This window comes from Panthera tigris, chromosome E1, assembly GCF_018350195.1.
Source record: "Panthera tigris isolate Pti1 chromosome E1, P.tigris_Pti1_mat1.1, whole genome shotgun sequence".
NCBI classification, from domain to species: domain Eukaryota; kingdom Metazoa; phylum Chordata; class Mammalia; order Carnivora; family Felidae; genus Panthera; species Panthera tigris.
Window position 1 is genome coordinate 38,448,677 of NC_056673.1, and position 17,238 is coordinate 38,465,914.

Below are 17,238 nucleotides of genomic sequence, written 5' to 3' on the forward strand. Positions count from 1 at the left end.
TCTCTGACCCTCCCCCGTTCATGCTCTGTCTCTCTCTGTCTCAAAAATAAACGTTAAACGGAGAACCTCTCCTCAAATCTTTGAGATGGGGCGCGAGATGGTGGGATCCTGTTTTGCTGGTGAGGAAATTGACGGTTCAGTGAGGAGACCTGCCCCAAGTCACAGGGAGAGAGCCAGGAGATCACCTCAGGTCTGAATACAGGTCTGGGCTGTTCTGCTAGCCCTGCATGGCTGACTTCCAGGTGGGATTCCCAAATGGCCAGTGGGGGGTGGGAATGTCCTCTGCTGAAGAGCCCTTTCCTTCTCTGCAGCCCTGGTCTCTGGTGAGCAGGTTGTCCTGAAGTGACCTTGAGAAGGACCAGCCACCATAGCCAGCCCTTGGGCCAGGTTTGGCAGCCCCAGCAGCCACTTGTGACCGAGGCACCTTGGCTAATCCCAGGCTGGGGAGCCAGGCCTGTCAGACAGAGGTGGGTAGAAAGTCCTCATCCACCCTGTGGCCTGGAACCTTCTGGGGATCTACCCCGAAGAAATTACTGCAGTCAAGGCATGAGAGGGGTGCAGGTTTTGTTTCTTTTTAGCGGGAACCAGAGCAACCTGCTGTGTGCTGCCTGCTATGGATGGCTTCCAGAACCATCCCAGCACTGGCTGCCCCTCGGTTCTGAGCTGACTGGTGCTGGACGTGTGACTGGCCAGGAATGCCCAGGGCCACTTCTAAGGTGTGGGTGCTAGGGGTCCGTGCTGGGGTGGGAGTAAAGGGACCAGAATAAGTCACTTCTTAAGCATGTCCAGGGATTTAGGCTATATAAAAACAGGACCCAGTGTCTCCTCATAGTCTGAGGCACCAGGCAGCGGCCAATGCCCTTCTCTGTCAGTCAGCTAATCGGAGTATGTGCGACAGATATCATTCTCACTTTACAAATGGGAAACTGAGGCTCAAAGCGAGGACCCACCTGAGGTCCTACATGGAGTTAGAGACAGAGGTCAGACTCAGCCCAGCTTGCAAGTGGTAGAACATAGCCCTTCTCTGCCCTTTGTTCTCTGTCCCCTCCGTTGTCGGTGCCGGCCACTAGGAAGGATCTGGGCCATCGGGGACCTTTGGAGGTGGCAGCTGGCTTGACCCTGAGCTGGATACTGGAAATCAGCAGCGGAACATCCTTGCTGGGTGGCTGAGCTCTCTGGCTTCTTGGAGGAAAGGCAGCAGCTGAGAGTGTGGGGGACAAGGGCCCCTCAAGATCAGCTTGCAGAGGGACCCAGGGCAAGATTCCCCAGCTCTGAAGACATGGGAAGAATGCTGTTCTCCTGCCAAAAGAGGCTGAAGCATGAGCCACAGAGGCCAGACAGCACAAGGGAATTCCAAGGATAGCTGCAGTGCGGTTAGAGGAGGCTTGTGGCTATGAGGAAGACTGGGCTGGTGGGAGGGAGGCAGGGGCACCGTGGAGAAGGTAGAGGCTGGCACCTCAGATACGGTCTTTTCCACATCGAGTTATTGGGTTTGATTATTAAAAGTATATGTGCCTATGAAAAAACATTTCAGAAATTACAAAGAGCCTCTGTAAAAGAAAAGGAAATTCCCTGTAATCTCCCTATGCTGAGGAGGACTCAGGCATTGAGAGAGGGCAATGGAGGGCCCACATCCAGGGGGCTGGCTCTAAATGGCCTATAGTACATCATAGACACCAGCTCCTGGGGCTAGTATGGCTGGTGTGGGCCTGGTGCCAGGGTATAGCTGTCTTTGGCAGCACCATGGGCCTGGAGGAGGGTGTGGCCACAGGGTTGACCTCCCTGCTTGGTCAAGCGTGGAGGGCAGGAAGGGCTACTGCCAACTTTCTGGACTTGGGAACAGGTGGGCATGAGTCTAGGAAAGTCCACCTCCCATAGGCTGCCCTACGTGGGACATCCAAACAACATTCTGGACAATTTATGCTCTCCCTGCTCCCCAGACATCCTGTTCAATGAAACCTGCACTGCCTCCAAGTTCATGGGTGGAGGCCCTCCTGGTGCCAGTAGAGGGTTCAACATTGGGTCAGTGATCCTGCCTGGCTCCTTCCTTGTGCCCATGCCAGGCACCCTGAGGAGGGAGGGAGGGAAGAATAAAAGGAGACAGGCAGGGGAGACCACGGCCATTCAGAGGATCCTTTCTTCCAAACTGTCTACATAAGCAGTTTACTACTGGCTTCCTGCTTCCAAGGGTTGCAGCAGGAATTGGGGGGCAGGTTGGGGTGGGGTTGGGGAGAGCATTGATTGCCTTTATATCTGGGAATTCCGCTTCATGGTGTATTTGGATAAAAGGCTTCCATTACTGTGTGACTGACTTGGTCTAGCAGAGAGGTCAGGGGTTGGTGGATCCAACTTGCACGGAGGTAAGGTCTGCGGCAGAGTCTGCTTTCCTGTCCTGCACTGTTGGACGGAACCCTAGCTTTGGGGCTGGGGAGTGAGGTGTGCAGTGTGGCCTCTTAGGACAGAGGATTCTGAGCTTCCAGCAGGGGTAGGGAGTTGAGAGAGGAGGGAAAAGACATTGGGATCTTGGGGAAGTTGGATGTTGCAACTGGAGGCTGGAGTCTACAGCCACAGGATGGGTGATCCTGGGGACGGAGGGGTTCTCCATGATCTCCATACAGGAAGGAGTGTTAGGAAGCGTGGGTGCTGTCTGGGCTGAGAAGGGTTGTGTTTTACCGGGCATTACTGAGGTCTGAAATTCAGTCCCATGTGGGTTGACCTGTCCCAAGGACGTATTCCTCTGCATCTACCTGCGCACCCCGAGCCGTGAGTTAGATTCAGGACGTGACAGCAGTGGGTATTCCTAGCAGACACTACTCCATTTTCCAAAAGATTCCAGGGGATCTCCTTTCTCCCAGCCCTCTTAACACCCATCAGTCCCGATACGGGTTCCCACCTTTTGGTTCTCTACTTCCAAGCTGAGCCACCGCGTCCCACACTTCTAAGGGATGAGCTGGGGGGTGCGGAGGGGCCGCTGCACGAGTAAGGCGAGGCCTGAGTCGGACGAGGCAGGAGTCAGAGTGAGAATCCAGCAGTCGCTCTGGCACCGCAGCACAGGAGGAAGGTGATCTGGACCCGCCGCCTGCCCTTTGGCTCCCTTCTCTTCGCCCCCCCTCCCCACCCCCGCCCCCAACGACGCGGCCTGCGCGTGGTTGCTGGGCTGGAGGGCGTCGAGCAGTCGGGGAGCTGCGGTCGCGGGGAAAGGCCGGCCCGCTTCGCCAGGGGGCGCGCTTCGGGGCCGCTGAGTACGCTCCTCGGTCTCTGGAACCCCTGGAGGAGGCTCGCGTGGCGCCACAGCAGTGGGCCCATCCGTCGCGGGGCCCGGGGTTAGTTTGTTCTTCGCTGCGAGTTGGTGGGCTGCGTGGGGGCCTCAGGACGCCAGGCGTGGAGGGAGGTCTGAGCGTCGCAGCCAAGCCTCGCGGGGCCTCCGCGGCCAAGGCCAGGCAGGACCTCCGGGGCGCGGCGGGCCCAGCGCTCCCGCTCCCTGGGACCCGCGCCCCCGCCTTCCGACGGCGCCCGAGCCGCTCAGCCGCGCGGCGGCAGTGACACCCAGCGGCCGTGGCGGGGAGTGCAGGCGCCGCCGCTCCGCTCGCGCTGTTCAAGTCCGCGCCTCTCGAGGTTCCTACTCGTGGTTACGCTCGGGCACCCCCGGGAGAGAAGGCCGCGCTCTGCAGACTGCCCCGCGGGGCACTTCCCCTCCCCCTCCCCCAGTTTCCTCCGCGGCAGTCGCCCGAGAGCTGGGAGATCCTGCCGGGCTGCAGTGCCCGGAAGGGCGGGGCGGGGCGCAGCGGCGGCGCTGGGCTGTGACCCCGAGCAGTTTCACTTCTGGATCCTACCCCGGTGTGATGGAAGAGCATCTGGGGTGGGGGTGGAGGGGGGACACACAGGCGTGCCGAGGGCTGGCGCTCGGGACCCCGGGGGAGGGATGACTTTTTACTCCCGGGGTGTCACGCGCCCCGTGCCTCCCTGCATTTTCCACCCCCACGCCATGGGTTCCACTCCGCTGTCTCCGGAGCTGCGGCTCCTCCCCAGCAGCCGCCGCCTCCGCGGGGGCTGCCGACCCCCGGAGAGGCCCCGAGCGGCGTGGGCGGCAGGAGGAGCGAGCTGTGAAGCCGCAGGCAGGGGGTTAGGCTGCGGGCTGCTGAGACGCCGGAGCTGTTTCTCAGAAGTGCAGCTGCCCCTCCCCTCACACCCCCCTCAGCTCCCACCTCGAGCCGCACGGCACCTCTTCCCCCTCCGCCTGGCCTTCGCTTTCCTCACCTGGGCACCCCCAACCCGGGAATCTGGTGTGGAGTCCACACAGAATTAAGAGAAACTGAGAGAGGACGGGACCGGGAGTTCAGACCCAGCCTCGGTGCCCATATTCAGAGGCTACAACTCCACTGTCACCTCCTCGTCCCCCACACTCCTGTGGGCCAGGATTGGAATTTCATAGAATGGTTTAGAAAGTGATCGTTTGGGAAAATCATAGGCCGCCATAACCCTAGCTCCAGCGCCGAACCTCCCTGTGAATACCTGAGGTGTGGTGGGGAGAAAAGGAAGAGGGCACGGTACCCCCTTTCTTTCCTCTTGTTTCTCGAGTTAGAGGAAGGGCCTGGCCAGAACAATGGGGCTGAGGCCAGACTCGGTCTCAGCTGGAAGGAACTTCAGAGATTCAGTTCCAGGGAAAAATGAAGGCCCAGAGAGGGAAAGCAAAATGCCCAGGTTCACCCAGAGAGTGGCAGAGCTGGGGTTGGACCGCAGGAGTCCAAGTACTCAGCTGGAGTCTGCACCAGGCTGCCATTTGCTTTACTGACATTTCAGAGCTTTGCTCTATTCATTGACTCTGTTTCCCCCTTCACCCCCCTCATCCAGGAGTCTAGGGAGGGTGGTAGGCTCTGTGAGTGACAGGGAGGCAGAGAGACAAATTCCAGTGGGGGTGGGATGGGGAGTGACCTGGTGGAAGGACAAGGCTGGGGAAGAGGTGGCATCTGCCCGCCCCTAGTTCCCACCAGCCACCCCCAGGGCTGTGGTTTATTTGACTAGGCAGCTCTTCTGGGCCAGGGGGCCTGGGGGGGTGGGGGTGGGGGGAGGCGAGGTGATGGGAAAAGACTGCTCTGGGCTTCCTGCCCCACCAGTCCTGGGGAAGGGGGGCAGTTTACATCACCCACAGGCCCTCTAACCTCCATACTTTCCACTGCAGTGCTCTTTCCTTGGGTATGTTCGTGTTATTCTGGGGGAAGGTCTGTTATTTGGGGGGAAGGGAGGCAGCTGCCTACTTCACAGGTCAAGACAGAGTTAAAAACAAAACCGCAGCAAATTTAACGCCCCGTGTCCTTCAGGGACTTTCCATGACACCTTCCTTCCCCCTCTCCCCCAAGCCAGGGAGTACCTCCCCAGAGGGCCTCCCACCCCAGGTGCAGTGGCTTTTGGCTTTTATGCAAACAACTGTCTGACCGGGAATGCTCTGCAGCCAGAATTTGTGTCCTGGGCCCAATGTGCTCCTCCACCATCCCTCACCATTCCCGGCCTTCCCAGAGATCTCATCTCCACTTTTGCTCAAACTTTGGGTGCTAGGGAATGAGAGGCGAGGGGAGAGACACAGGTCCTTGTGCCCTTGCCTGCCCTTGGATGGCAGTTGCCTGCAGGTGGAAGTTTGGGCACCGCAGGCAGTGTGAATGGCCTGGTTGTGTTGAGGGATGGGGGAGGGGAAGGAGGCAGGTGCAGGTGTGGGGTGGCCTCCTCTGCCAGGCCTACCACCCTCTAAAGTGTCACATCAGTTCCAAGAATTAGGAAAGGACACTGTCCTTAGGCTGGAAGCCAATCCAGCCCCAAGCCCAGCACCAGCCAGCCTCACAGCTCTCTCCACTGCTCACTGGCAAATGGGATGGGGTCTCCTGGTCTCCCTTTCTCTCTGAGCTGCTCGCTTTGGGAAGGCAGTGGGGAGGAAAAGGCCACATACCACTCAGTTACCCAGAGGCCACTTTTCAAAGTACTTAATGTAATAATACAAAGGCGGGCTGTGACACAATTCCTCTCTCCCTTCCCTTAGTGCTGAGAGTGCAAAACCTGCTGGAGATCTTCCAGCAGTCTGGTGCTGTAGGGAAGGAGATGGTGCTGAGCGTAGAGACAGAGGAAGCTGCCCCCAACCTGGCCCCACCTTTGCTGATCCTAAATTTCAGAAATGGCTTCTTTCTGCCTCTCTCACAGAGGAGGGGAAAAGGAAGGCGTTTTGGAAGAGGTTGAGCAGAACACCAGATGACCTCCCAGTCTCTTTTCTGATATTTTCTGAGAGAGACCAGAAGATATCAAGACCAGGTGAAAGCTGAAAAATGTCTGTGCCATTCTCCTAGGACTTTCTCCCCAGCACCTTAGGTTTGGGCCTCCAAGTATCTTAAGACTATTTTTTTTTAATTTTTTAAAATTTATTTTTGAGACAGAGAGAGACAGAGCATGAATGGGGGGAGGGTCAGAGAGAGAGGGAGACACAGAATCAGAAGCAGGCTCCAGGTTCTGAGCTGTCAGCACAGAGCCCGACGTGGGGCTTGAACCCACGGACCGTGAGATCACGACCTGAGCTGAAGTCGGACACTTAACCGACTGAGCCACCCAGGCGCCCCTCTTAAGACTATTTTTAAATGCAGCTGGGGCGCCTGGCTGACTCAGTCGGGGGAACATGAGACTCTTGATCTTGGGGTTGTAAGTTTGAGCCCCATGTTGGGTGTAGGGATTACTTAAAAATAAAATCTTAGGGCACCTGGGTGGCTTAGTTGGTTAAGAATTGGACTCTTGATTTGGGCTCAGGTCATGAGCTCATGGTTCGTGGGTTCAAGCCCTGAGTCAGGCTCTGTGCTGACAGTGTGGAGCCTGCTTGGGATTCTCTCTCTCTCTCTCTCTCTGAAAATAATAAATAAGACTTAAAAAAATAAATAAAACCTTAAAAAAAGTAAGTGTGGCTGAGTTAGTGACTTCACTTGAACTTCCTGAGGTGGATGTTTCTGAGACCCTAGCAGTGAAAAAGCCAGGGCTTGCCTATCTTCTAGAAAGAACCCATGCTGGGAACAAGGGCAGAGCAGTGTCTTGGCACTGGGAGACACTGCAGTGTTGAGCCAGCCAAATCCAGGCCCCAACTTCCTTGGGTCCCCTTAGTGAACTAAGGGCTGGTGGAATGAGAACCCCAGTATAGGGGTATGGGGGCCAGCAACAGGATGCCAATGGCAGGCTCAGGAAGGCATCAGAGTAGATGTCTTATTTCAGTGATAATTTCATTCACCTTGGTACTTAGACTTAAGAAATAGCCACAGGGACTAAATTAAGAAAACAGTCCTAGAGGCAGAATTAAGTCCTTCCATTTTCTGACAGCTATAAATGATAGGCATGCACAATGACTAATTTTAAACACACCAGTATATATTTTTTTATTTTTCAGTGTAAAAATCAAACATGATATAGAAATCTTGAAAACTATCAGCAGGTTTTTTTTGTTTGTTTGTTCGTTTTTTTTTTTGTGTTTTTTTTTTTTTTTTTTTTTTATGTGATGCACTCATTATGGTTCTGGCAAGGTTAGCATTGCTACATTTCAGAAGCTGACTTTCTTTAAACAGTCGTTACAGAGGAATAGGGCACCTTACGATGCTCTAAAATAGTTGGACTCTGGGTAAAACTTGAGAGAAGTTAAGAGAGAAGGTCACTGCTGGGCAGGGAGGGCATTTCTGAGAAACCCAGAGAGAATGCTATGAGCACAGGCCGTGTCGAAACCACTCAGCAAGGGCTCCCTCCCTTCCTCCTGGGGGGAAGGCCACTTTGAACCCCCAAACCAGGTTCCCTTCTTCCCCTGTCATTCTGCAGACAAGGGTCATCCACAGACCACACGTGTGGTGGCTTTGGCAACCAGAAATTAAAAATAACCTATGGTTTTTCCAGTAGCCAAAATGATCCCTCACCAAAGCTCATAGACTGAGAACCTGAGCATGCAAAACCACAGTCTGGGTGAAGGGATGTCTGCTTTTCAAATGACCTGCTAATTCTTTGCAACCCACAGTAATTTGGTTTCTGTGAACCCACAGAAGCAGGCCCACCAACAAGGGTTTTTGTCTGCTAACCTGGAAAAGTCCTTGTATAAATGAGTCACTGACAATGGGATCATTTTCAAGGCTGCTCCATTTTCTTACTATGTTAAAATGTTTGTTCTCAGTCTTTTTATGAGAGGAAGAAGAAAAGCAGCTTCAGAATCTGAAGCTAGGCCCCACAGAGGTGTGGCACAGGCTTGGGAGAAGGGGGGTTACATTATGGGACTGCTCTCCAGGCTTTCTAGAGTAGGGTCGATAGGGAGATGGATAGTGAGGAGCATTTGAGGAAACTCTAAGTTACTTGGGGAGTTAATAGTCAAGAGCTCATGAGACAGGGAGGGAGCAAAGCCATTCTACTTTCCTGGCTGCAGTGCCGTGAAGTGTCTGTAGCATGTGGTTAACTCATATTGGTTTTAATATTCAGCATATTCTTTACTCTTATGAATTAAAATAACATGAAGGAGACTGTGCTAGAGATCACATGCCTCCACTGACTACTGAATGACTGAACTGTGGTCCTAGTATGGCCTTGGAATATCTCCATGTCTTTAAATCCACATACAGTACACGTAGTGGAAAATTTGTAAGTATCCAACATAATCCCCCCCCCAAAAAAAACAGTAACATCACCCCATAAACAAAATTACATAAAACTTCATAACATCCTTGGGAGGTAGATATTCTGTCCTTACATTTTTTAATCAAAACATTAACATTCCGTTTTCAAAGAACAGCTCAATCAATATGAATATTCAGCAGTCCACTCTTGTAATATTTGGAGGAAACTTGCATTCAACTTTTTCAAAGTGCAAAGACCTGTTTATCATGTTGATGGCATGGTGGGGTACACACTATCTACAGTTGGGGTGAATGGAGCTACAGTCTTGTATTCTGAGCTCACACAAGTCTAAAGCCTACACTTCTTTTCCAGGCTCTTCTGAGTCCACGGTCTTTAGAGGCAGTGCCCAGCCCTGGGTTCACTGATTATTTGCAGAACCAGTCAGTCCTTTATCTTTAGAGAACAGCATCCTTTTCCTAGAGTGGCCCAGTTCTAGCCTTTGGTTTCAGGCCAAAATTGTCTTCTTCACAGGCACTGAAGTCTCAATTCCATTCTGCTTTTCTGAACTCTGCTTATAGAGAGTTCTCTGAACTGTACTGTCTGAACCTAAAAAATTAGCTCCCAATTCTTTAAAGGAGAAGTATCGCCGTATATCTCTTCTGCACAACTGGATGCTACTTCCTAGGGCAAAATTTTTATCACTCCCCTTTCTTTCTCTTCTTGAGCTCATAAATCTCAATTCCAAGCCCTTGTGAAAGAGGTTGGCTATCTCTGAGGATTCAAATGTTGAGGGGCCTGGAGTTTCCAAATCTCCACTGGAGACCAACAGACCTGTTCTCTGTGGGGTACATTTTAAAGTTAGGACTCTAAGCATTTAACATTTCCATTACGGTCTTACTGTGCCTGTGCTGGGATATTTATCAGCAGTATTGCTTTTTCCCTTAAAACACATTAAACCTCACATTTATCAGAGGGGAAAAAGCAGAGGAGGAGAATAAGAATAGTGATACAGAGACTACTAGGAAAAACTTCACGTCAGTGTGAGATTTGTTCGTAACACAGTGTTTCAACTAAGCAAAATTCTGTGTTTTCAGACCTTTTTCTTTGCAAAAGAAATCTGAGGTCATATTATATCTGGGCCACCACTATGAGTATGGGCCTAGCAAATGTTAAGCACTGCATTTGAAAGGTGAGAAATTTTGTCACTGACAAAATCAGAAGCTGAGTCAGGAACAGCTCAAAATAGGTAACAAGGCATGAGATTAGTTAGCTTATCTGTGTCAAGGCAAATATCTTTTGGGGAGAATGACTTAAAGAATCTAAAGACTGGTAGATTTATTTATTTAAAAAAAAATTTAAGTTTATTTATTTATTTCAAGAGAGACGGAGAGAATGAGCATGGGAGGGGCAGAGAGAGGGAGAGAAAGATCCCAAGCAGGCTGTCAGTGTGGAGCCTGATGCGGGGCTTGAACTCACAAACTGCAAGACCATGACCTGAGCCGAAACCGAGGGTTGGATGCTCAATTGACTGAGCCACTCAGGTGCCCCAAGACTGATAGATTTATTAATGTCTTTTTGTCCTTGGTGATGGTGGTGGAGGGTAATGGGGGAGATACTTCTGTTTAGTTCTATGTCCTTAGGAAATACCTGTGCAATGATTCAAGTGGTGGTAAGGAACATCTGGAGAGCCAGTTCTCTTCCTTTTCCGCCTCACCCCAATTCTGTCACCTTGGCTGCAAGGGAACTTTCCATGGGGTTGGCTCTTCCTCAGATTGTGGCCTCCTGGGTGTGTGGTGGGAAATGAAGATGAGCGAAGACCCACAACGTTCATGTTCAGAGGGACTCTGGCTGGGAAAGGAGATCTCACTGTCCAACATGGTTGAACGTGAATCCTGATTCTGCCCTTCTCACTAAGCAATCTTGCTAAGATTCTCCTTTACCCTCTTTACCAGCAAGCGGTGGGCAGAGACATTAATTGGTATAAGGAGTGCCTACAGAAGGAAATATTCACCTGTGTGGTGACAACCACTACTACATATTAACTGGTTCGACTTTAAGATTTAAGAATATGCAGTTTGTACATGCAAATTTTCTCTGGACTCGGTGTGTCCCAATCTAGGCCCAGAATGCTACAGTGAAAGTAGCATTTCTGAGTGGCCACCCCACTCAGAAGACTGACCTCAGAAGAATAGAAATCATTTAGAAAATCTATTAGTCACAGGGAAAATGAGGGTCATATCTACACAAAAGTCCCTAGGTTAGTGGGATGGGCCTCTTTCACTCTTAAGGTGCAAGAGTTGGCTTCTGCAGAAGGACTTTCCCACTAATCTGGTGGAAATGCCCGCTTTCCCAAGCTTTCTCTCCTACTAATTCTTGCTTCCAAATATTCTTTCTTTTGTCCCCTGAAGAGCCAACAGGATGTGCGGCATTTCAAGAGTATAATAAGCAGCTCCTCGGCCACAACGGGTGTAAGCAACCTGGCGTAGCTTGGGGTCTAGGATTACGGAAACATAGTGAAGACTACGCACTGAAATACGTCTAGTCTTTTAGCTGAAATCTCAGACATGTTGGGACTGTTACCATGGAATTTCACAAAGTCTTTTTTTTTTTCCTGAGACAGACGCCATGCTACAAAGAAGGATAAGCCATTTGTGCAGTCTGAGGTGGAACATTTTAATTACTGGCAGCACATAAATTAGTTGAGTTGAAGTCTAATGCCTAAGCCCTTTCGAAATATCAAGGCAGATACATAAAACACTAATCTACCAGGAATTGGGGACTCCTGGCTCTGGTAGAAAGGTGCACAAAGCTGACTCTTAATGTGTAACTAGGCTCCATGAAGTTGTCCCTGGAAGCAGAATTTATTTTCGCTAACACCAGTTCTTAAAAAGGAGAGAGAGAGAAAAAAAAGGCTTTGGCAAGCAGATGCAGGTGCCACTTTGTGTATATACTTTGGGGCAAGATCAAAATACCTTCCTGTTTTTTGTTCCTCCCCACCATCCTCTTCACATTCACAACTCAGTGGTTAAAGGAAAAATTTAACAACACTACCATTTTCACACCAAAGCAATGTGAAATAGATATTCATATACATACTCTTTTGCTTAATACCCATGCATTAAGAGGTCTAAAAAGTAACTGTGGTTACAGCATAATCGCATACATTTAAAGCTGGAAGGGACCTTAGAGAATGTATAAACCCAACCGTTACTTTATGGTTGAAGAAACTTAGTTTTAAGAGTTAAGTGATTTGCCCAAAGTCATACAGCTAATTAGCAGCCAATATGGAATTCACAAACAGATTTCGTGACCCCTATTGCAATACTAATTTTACAATTATCCCTGAACTTTCCCTTGATAGCATATTTCCCATAACAGATGACAAAGCTGACCGATACATGTGCAGAATCAAGATCTTTCAGGAGTTTTCGTGGCATACAGCAGCTCCACTTAAAATGGAGAGAGAAACCCACCCTGCTTGATCAAGGAGAACCTGTCAGCAGAGTTGCCCCCTCCTCACCCCATCAGGAAGCTCGTCAAAGACCCAAACAACACACATGACATCTGTCCCTGATTCCTCTCCTGTGGGGAGGGGGAGACTAAGTCACTCATTTTGGATTCTTTGGTGGTTTTTTGTCAAAAAAAGAAATCATTGGTAAGTGTCTGTACACTAATGCTCCATGAAGGAGACCAAGAACTTTTAGGTAACTACCCATCCCCCTCACTGCCCCATGGTGCTTCTGAACCATTTCCCCCTCAGAGCCCAGTTCTGCCAGTCTTGATCATAGGAAATGGATGCCATCGTCCAAAGCCGACAACTTCCTGGAGTTTCAATGATGGTCTATGTTTAAAGCCATCCGTTCTTCTGATATAGAATTTCTCCTATTCATGACTGGTTTAAACCAAAGCAACTTTTAATTGATGATGGGAAGGTTAAAGGGTAGAAGCAGAAGTATCATTGGATGACTTGATTTTTTTCCCCTTGTGTGCTAAGAAATGGGTCTGCTGCCTAGAGACTTCAGTCTTCAGTTACTGGTAACAGATACTTGTTTTATGACTGTTCTTTTCCTTACCATTATAGTATAATTTGGGATGAGGAGACTATATCCTAGACTTTCAGCCTGTGTTAAGTACAGAAGGGCATGGCTTCCGAGCCAGGTTAGCTGGTGAGCTCTTCTTCTTCGTGGACCTAGGCAGATGACCAAAATGCTTTTCCACATATGGCTGATGTATCTATGTATCTCAGAAAGAATGTCTCTTGCAGCACAACTGGGGGATTCTTTTGAATGGCAACAAACTCCAAGGACTGCTTGTTCCATTGCTGCAAAAGATAATGACCAAATACTTCACTGGCTTTTAAATATCATAAAAATTCAAGTCCCTAATGAGAAAACAAAGGTTTAACAAAAATGATAACACGATATTATCTGCAAACAATTTCTGAACGAAGACAGCATTTCCCTGTTGCCCATGTGAACATGACTCTTTGGACACTAAAAATGGTATGGAAGGGAGTTTGGAAATGAGTTTGGAGAATAATTCGTTAGGTGGGGTATCGGTTTTTACAAATTATGTTGAATGCTCAGGCGTAAATCATCTTGGAGACCAGATGTTCACTTCAGCATGGCTCTGTGCTCTCCTCTGGCTATGTGAGATGAGAACTCATACCGATCATGGCTTCGATATCCACACATGTTACACTCAAAAGGGTCACGAAAGCCATGGCAACCCATGTGAATAGTGAACATCACATAATCCAGGAAGAGGACTCGACAGTGGTCACATCGATACACATCCATCACCTCCCCTTCTTTGTTGATCACTTTGATGGAGTCTCTTGGACAGATGGGTGGGGGCTTGAGGAGTTCATAAGAGCGGGGGATTTCCTTCAGAAGTGGCATCCCATTGCGGACCCGGGGAGGGACCATGTGATTTTGCTGGTAGATGTGATTCTGGCGTTCTTCATGGTTGCTATCAGTGTCTGTGGAGTCATGGCCACTATTGTTGGGGGAGAGGCCTCTTTCAGAAGGCAGGCTCTTCTCTGGCAGGTGTATATTCTTCTTTTCCAGGTCCTGGGGGGCACCATTTGGCATCTCCGCACGGGTGAGGGCTATGGGATACATGCTGCTGATAACTGGAACCATCTCAGAGGTGGGAGCAGGTGGCGTCTGGACTAAGGGGCGCAGGGCTTCTGCACCGAGATAGCTGATGGCATTATTGATGGCTTGGTCCATCATCCGGGTCTGTATCATCTCACTCTCTTTCTCGTACATATAGCCGGGATTATAGTTGACATCAAAACAGTGGCGCTTCTCACCTAGAACAAGTGAAAGAAATAATTACAAGAGGAAGAACACACGGGCAGAGAGTTTGTAAAATGATTCTCCAGAGTCCTTGAAAAGGGAGGAAGGATGTGCCACCTGCTCAAGAACACCCAGCCCTAGGGCGCCTGGGCGGCTCAGTTAGTTAAGCGTCTGACTTTGGCAGGTCATGATCTCACGATTTGTGGGTTCAAGCCCTGCATCAGGCTCTGTGCTCACAGCTCAGAGCCTGGACCTTACTTTAGATACTGTGTCTCCTCTCTCTGCTCCTCCCCCACTCACGCTCGTCTCTCTCTCTCAAAAATAAATAAACATTAAAAAAAAAAAAAAAAAAGAACACCCAGCCCAGGCAGAATGGCTCCAATGGGTGCTGAAGTCTCAAGGGACAGTGGCTGACAGTACATGTTTGGACAGTCAAAATAAATTAAGCAGGCAGACAAAAGGGAGTGTCAGAGATGTCATTAAGTTGAGGCTACAACGTGAACTGTTTCCACTGCTCACATCAGAGGGGACACTGGAGAAAAGGAGAGAAAAAGAAGCAAGAGGACACTGGGGCAGGGTTCACGGGAGGCTGGGGAGCTACCACTGTGCAGGAGCATGGCACTTCTACTGTTCCTGGACTCTCAACCCAATCAATTCCCAAACTCTTATTTTGCTTGTAATACTAGAGAGCCAGGGGAACGGAAGCGCTGCAAACAGCGGGGATGCTCAGCAACTAGCCTCTGCAGTTTTTTAAATAGCTACAGGGGCAGAAAAAGTAGCCCCCAAACCTCCAACTTACCACTCCCCAAACAAATTGTCACCAGACTGAGATTTAAGTAAATGAACTTCAAATGTAGAAAGTTTTAGAAAAGCTTTCTTGATGAAAGATCACAGTCTTTATTCCTTTCATAAAGTATGTCATGCTTTTGTTTGAAAAAAAAATGTATCATTGATACACAGGTGATCATTAGGACCTATCTCACACTTAACTGAAAAATGTATTTGTGGTCACCCTGTCCTACTGCTCCTGTCAAACTGCTGAGAAATTCTGAAAACAGAGTTTAGCCACCTTTGGGGTGTGGGTGTTGTGTGTTAGAAAATAGAGGCTCTCTGGCCACAGGGAAGGCAGGAGCAGGGTCTGCAGTGATGGCAGATGTGCTCAGTGGTGAGTGGCTGGTAGAGGGAAGAGAGAACGGGTGGATGTGTCAAGCACTGAAAGTGAGGCTAAGGTATTGCTGCTGCTTTTTTATTTTGTAGACACTAGATTCTGGGGGGATATGCTGAACCAGATCCTCTCTTCCGTAACATTCCCTAGGCATGTTATGGTTCCAAAGCTTGTCCCTGCCATACAGTAAAGGGTCCAATAGTGAAAGAATTCAAGAAAACATAAGAATTGGAAGAACTGGTTTCTGTTTTTGAGCTGTCTCCAAACTAGTGGGAGAGAAACAAGACCTGTATGCATGGAAGCAGAGAAAAATAAATGTTAGAAGTCATGAAAGGACAGCTCTGCTCTATGGAGGTCTTTGATTTTATTCTAAATGCCATGCTTAAGGCAGTTAAGTAGGGGAGTACATGTCTTCTGTAAAAAGAATTATAAGGCAAGGGTAAGGCAGTCTGGTAGAAATTGTATATTTAAGTGTTAAGGGAATGAAAAACATTCAAGAGTACCTGGGGCAGCGAAAGCTTTCTTGGAAAACCCAGATTTTGAGAAGGGTCTTGATGAACTGGTATGACGTAGCTTTTCAGAGAGGTTGATGAGACATCCTAATTGAGGGAGGAGCATGACAGAAGGCAGAGAAGTGGGACTACACAGGACACAAGCAGGGAAGAGTAAGAGAGTATGGCTGTAGCTCTCCTTCAGGAAGAATGAAATACAGCATTTCTGAAACTTCACTTATTCCCTCACGTTCTGCAATACTGGCACCTCAGGGTGGTGTGGTGGTTGAGTGCCTGGGCAATAGGGCCAGATGAGACTGGATCTGATGCTGGCTCATCAGTTACCCATTGTGTGACCTTGGGCAAGTTACTTAACATGTCTATGGCTCCATGTCCTCATGTATAATGGGGATAATAATTGTATCTGCCACCCAGGGTCACTGGGAAGTGCTTAGAAAAATGCCTAGTACATAGAAAGCACTTGGTAAATGTTAGGATTTTTTGTTTTGTTGGAATCAGCTTGCCTTTTCTTTCTCTGTTTTTTTGTTTTTTGTGTTTTTTTTTTTGCTAAAATGAATTTTCTTTTAAAAAATGTTTATTTATTTTGAAAGGGAGAGTGTGTGTGCCCGTGTGCCAGTGGGGGAGGGGCAGAGAGAGAGAGAGAGAGAGAGAGAGAGAGAGAGAATCCCAAGCAGGCTCTGCTCTAGAAGCATGGAGCCTGATGTGGGGTTCTATCTCATGAACCTGAGATAATGACCCAAGCCGAAATCAAGAGTTGAATGTCTAACTGACCAAGTCACCTGGGTGCCCTGAGTTTGCTTCTTCTTTCTTTCTTTTTTTAATGTTTATTTACCTTTTTTTTTTTTTTTTAATGTTTATTCATTTTTGAAAGACAGAGACAGAGCACAAGCAGGGGTGGGGTGGGGTGGAGAGAGAGGGGGACACAGAATCCTAAGTAGGCTCCAGGCTCCGAGCTGTCAGCACAGAGCCTGACGCAGGGCTTGAACCCACGAACCGCGAGATCATGACCTGAGCCGAAGTTGGACACTCAACTGACTGAGCCACCCAGGCACCCCTATGTTTATTTACCTTTTGAGAGAGAGAGAAAGAGAGAGAAAGAGAGAGAAAGAGAGAGAAGCAGGCGAGGGGCAGAGAGACAGAGACACAGAATCCAAAGCAGGCTCCAGCTATCTGAGCTATCAGTACAGAACGCAACGCAGGGCTCAAAAACACGAACCGTGAGATCATGGCCTGAGCCTAAGTCTGACACTTAACTGATGGAGCCACCCAGGCACCCCGCAAGTTTGCTTTTTAAGTAAACTTTATATTACTAACACAAATGGAAAACCAGAATCACTTACCGCAAATAGAAGGTAGTTATGAAAAATAAAGACAATGAAATAGAGCAATTTACTTAAGTTTTGATCAGATACTGTGACTACTTGGAAACAAAGATCCCCTCTCTCTGCTAAAAACAGAGATTGCCAAGTGTGAGATTAGTATTAATGAAATCTAACATCAAATTAAGTCTAAACCTTTTTCCTTTGGTATAATCAAGAAGATTGAGAGAGAACTAAAAAACAAAATAATTTTCTTGCCCCATGGGCCTCCTGGCATTTTGCATTCCACATTTGGGGAGATACTGAAAAAAGATAACACATGGTGAAACCAAACG

General features: G+C 48.9%; 1 protein-coding gene across 2 annotated transcripts in view; it reads right to left on the minus strand.

The window, feature by feature from the left end:
* Positions 1–10,309: 10,309 nt before the first annotated feature.
* Positions 10,310–17,238, minus strand: part of IKZF3 (IKAROS family zinc finger 3) — a 90,650-nt gene continuing 83,721 nt past the window's right edge. For both annotated transcript variants that reach the window (XM_015539151.2, XM_042965696.1), the window contains one exon: positions 10,310–13,921. In XM_015539151.2, coding sequence (XP_015394637.1) covers positions 13,218–13,921 — 704 coding nt within the window. In that variant the 3' untranslated portion in view covers positions 10,310–13,217. The remainder of the gene's footprint in view (positions 13,922–17,238) is intronic.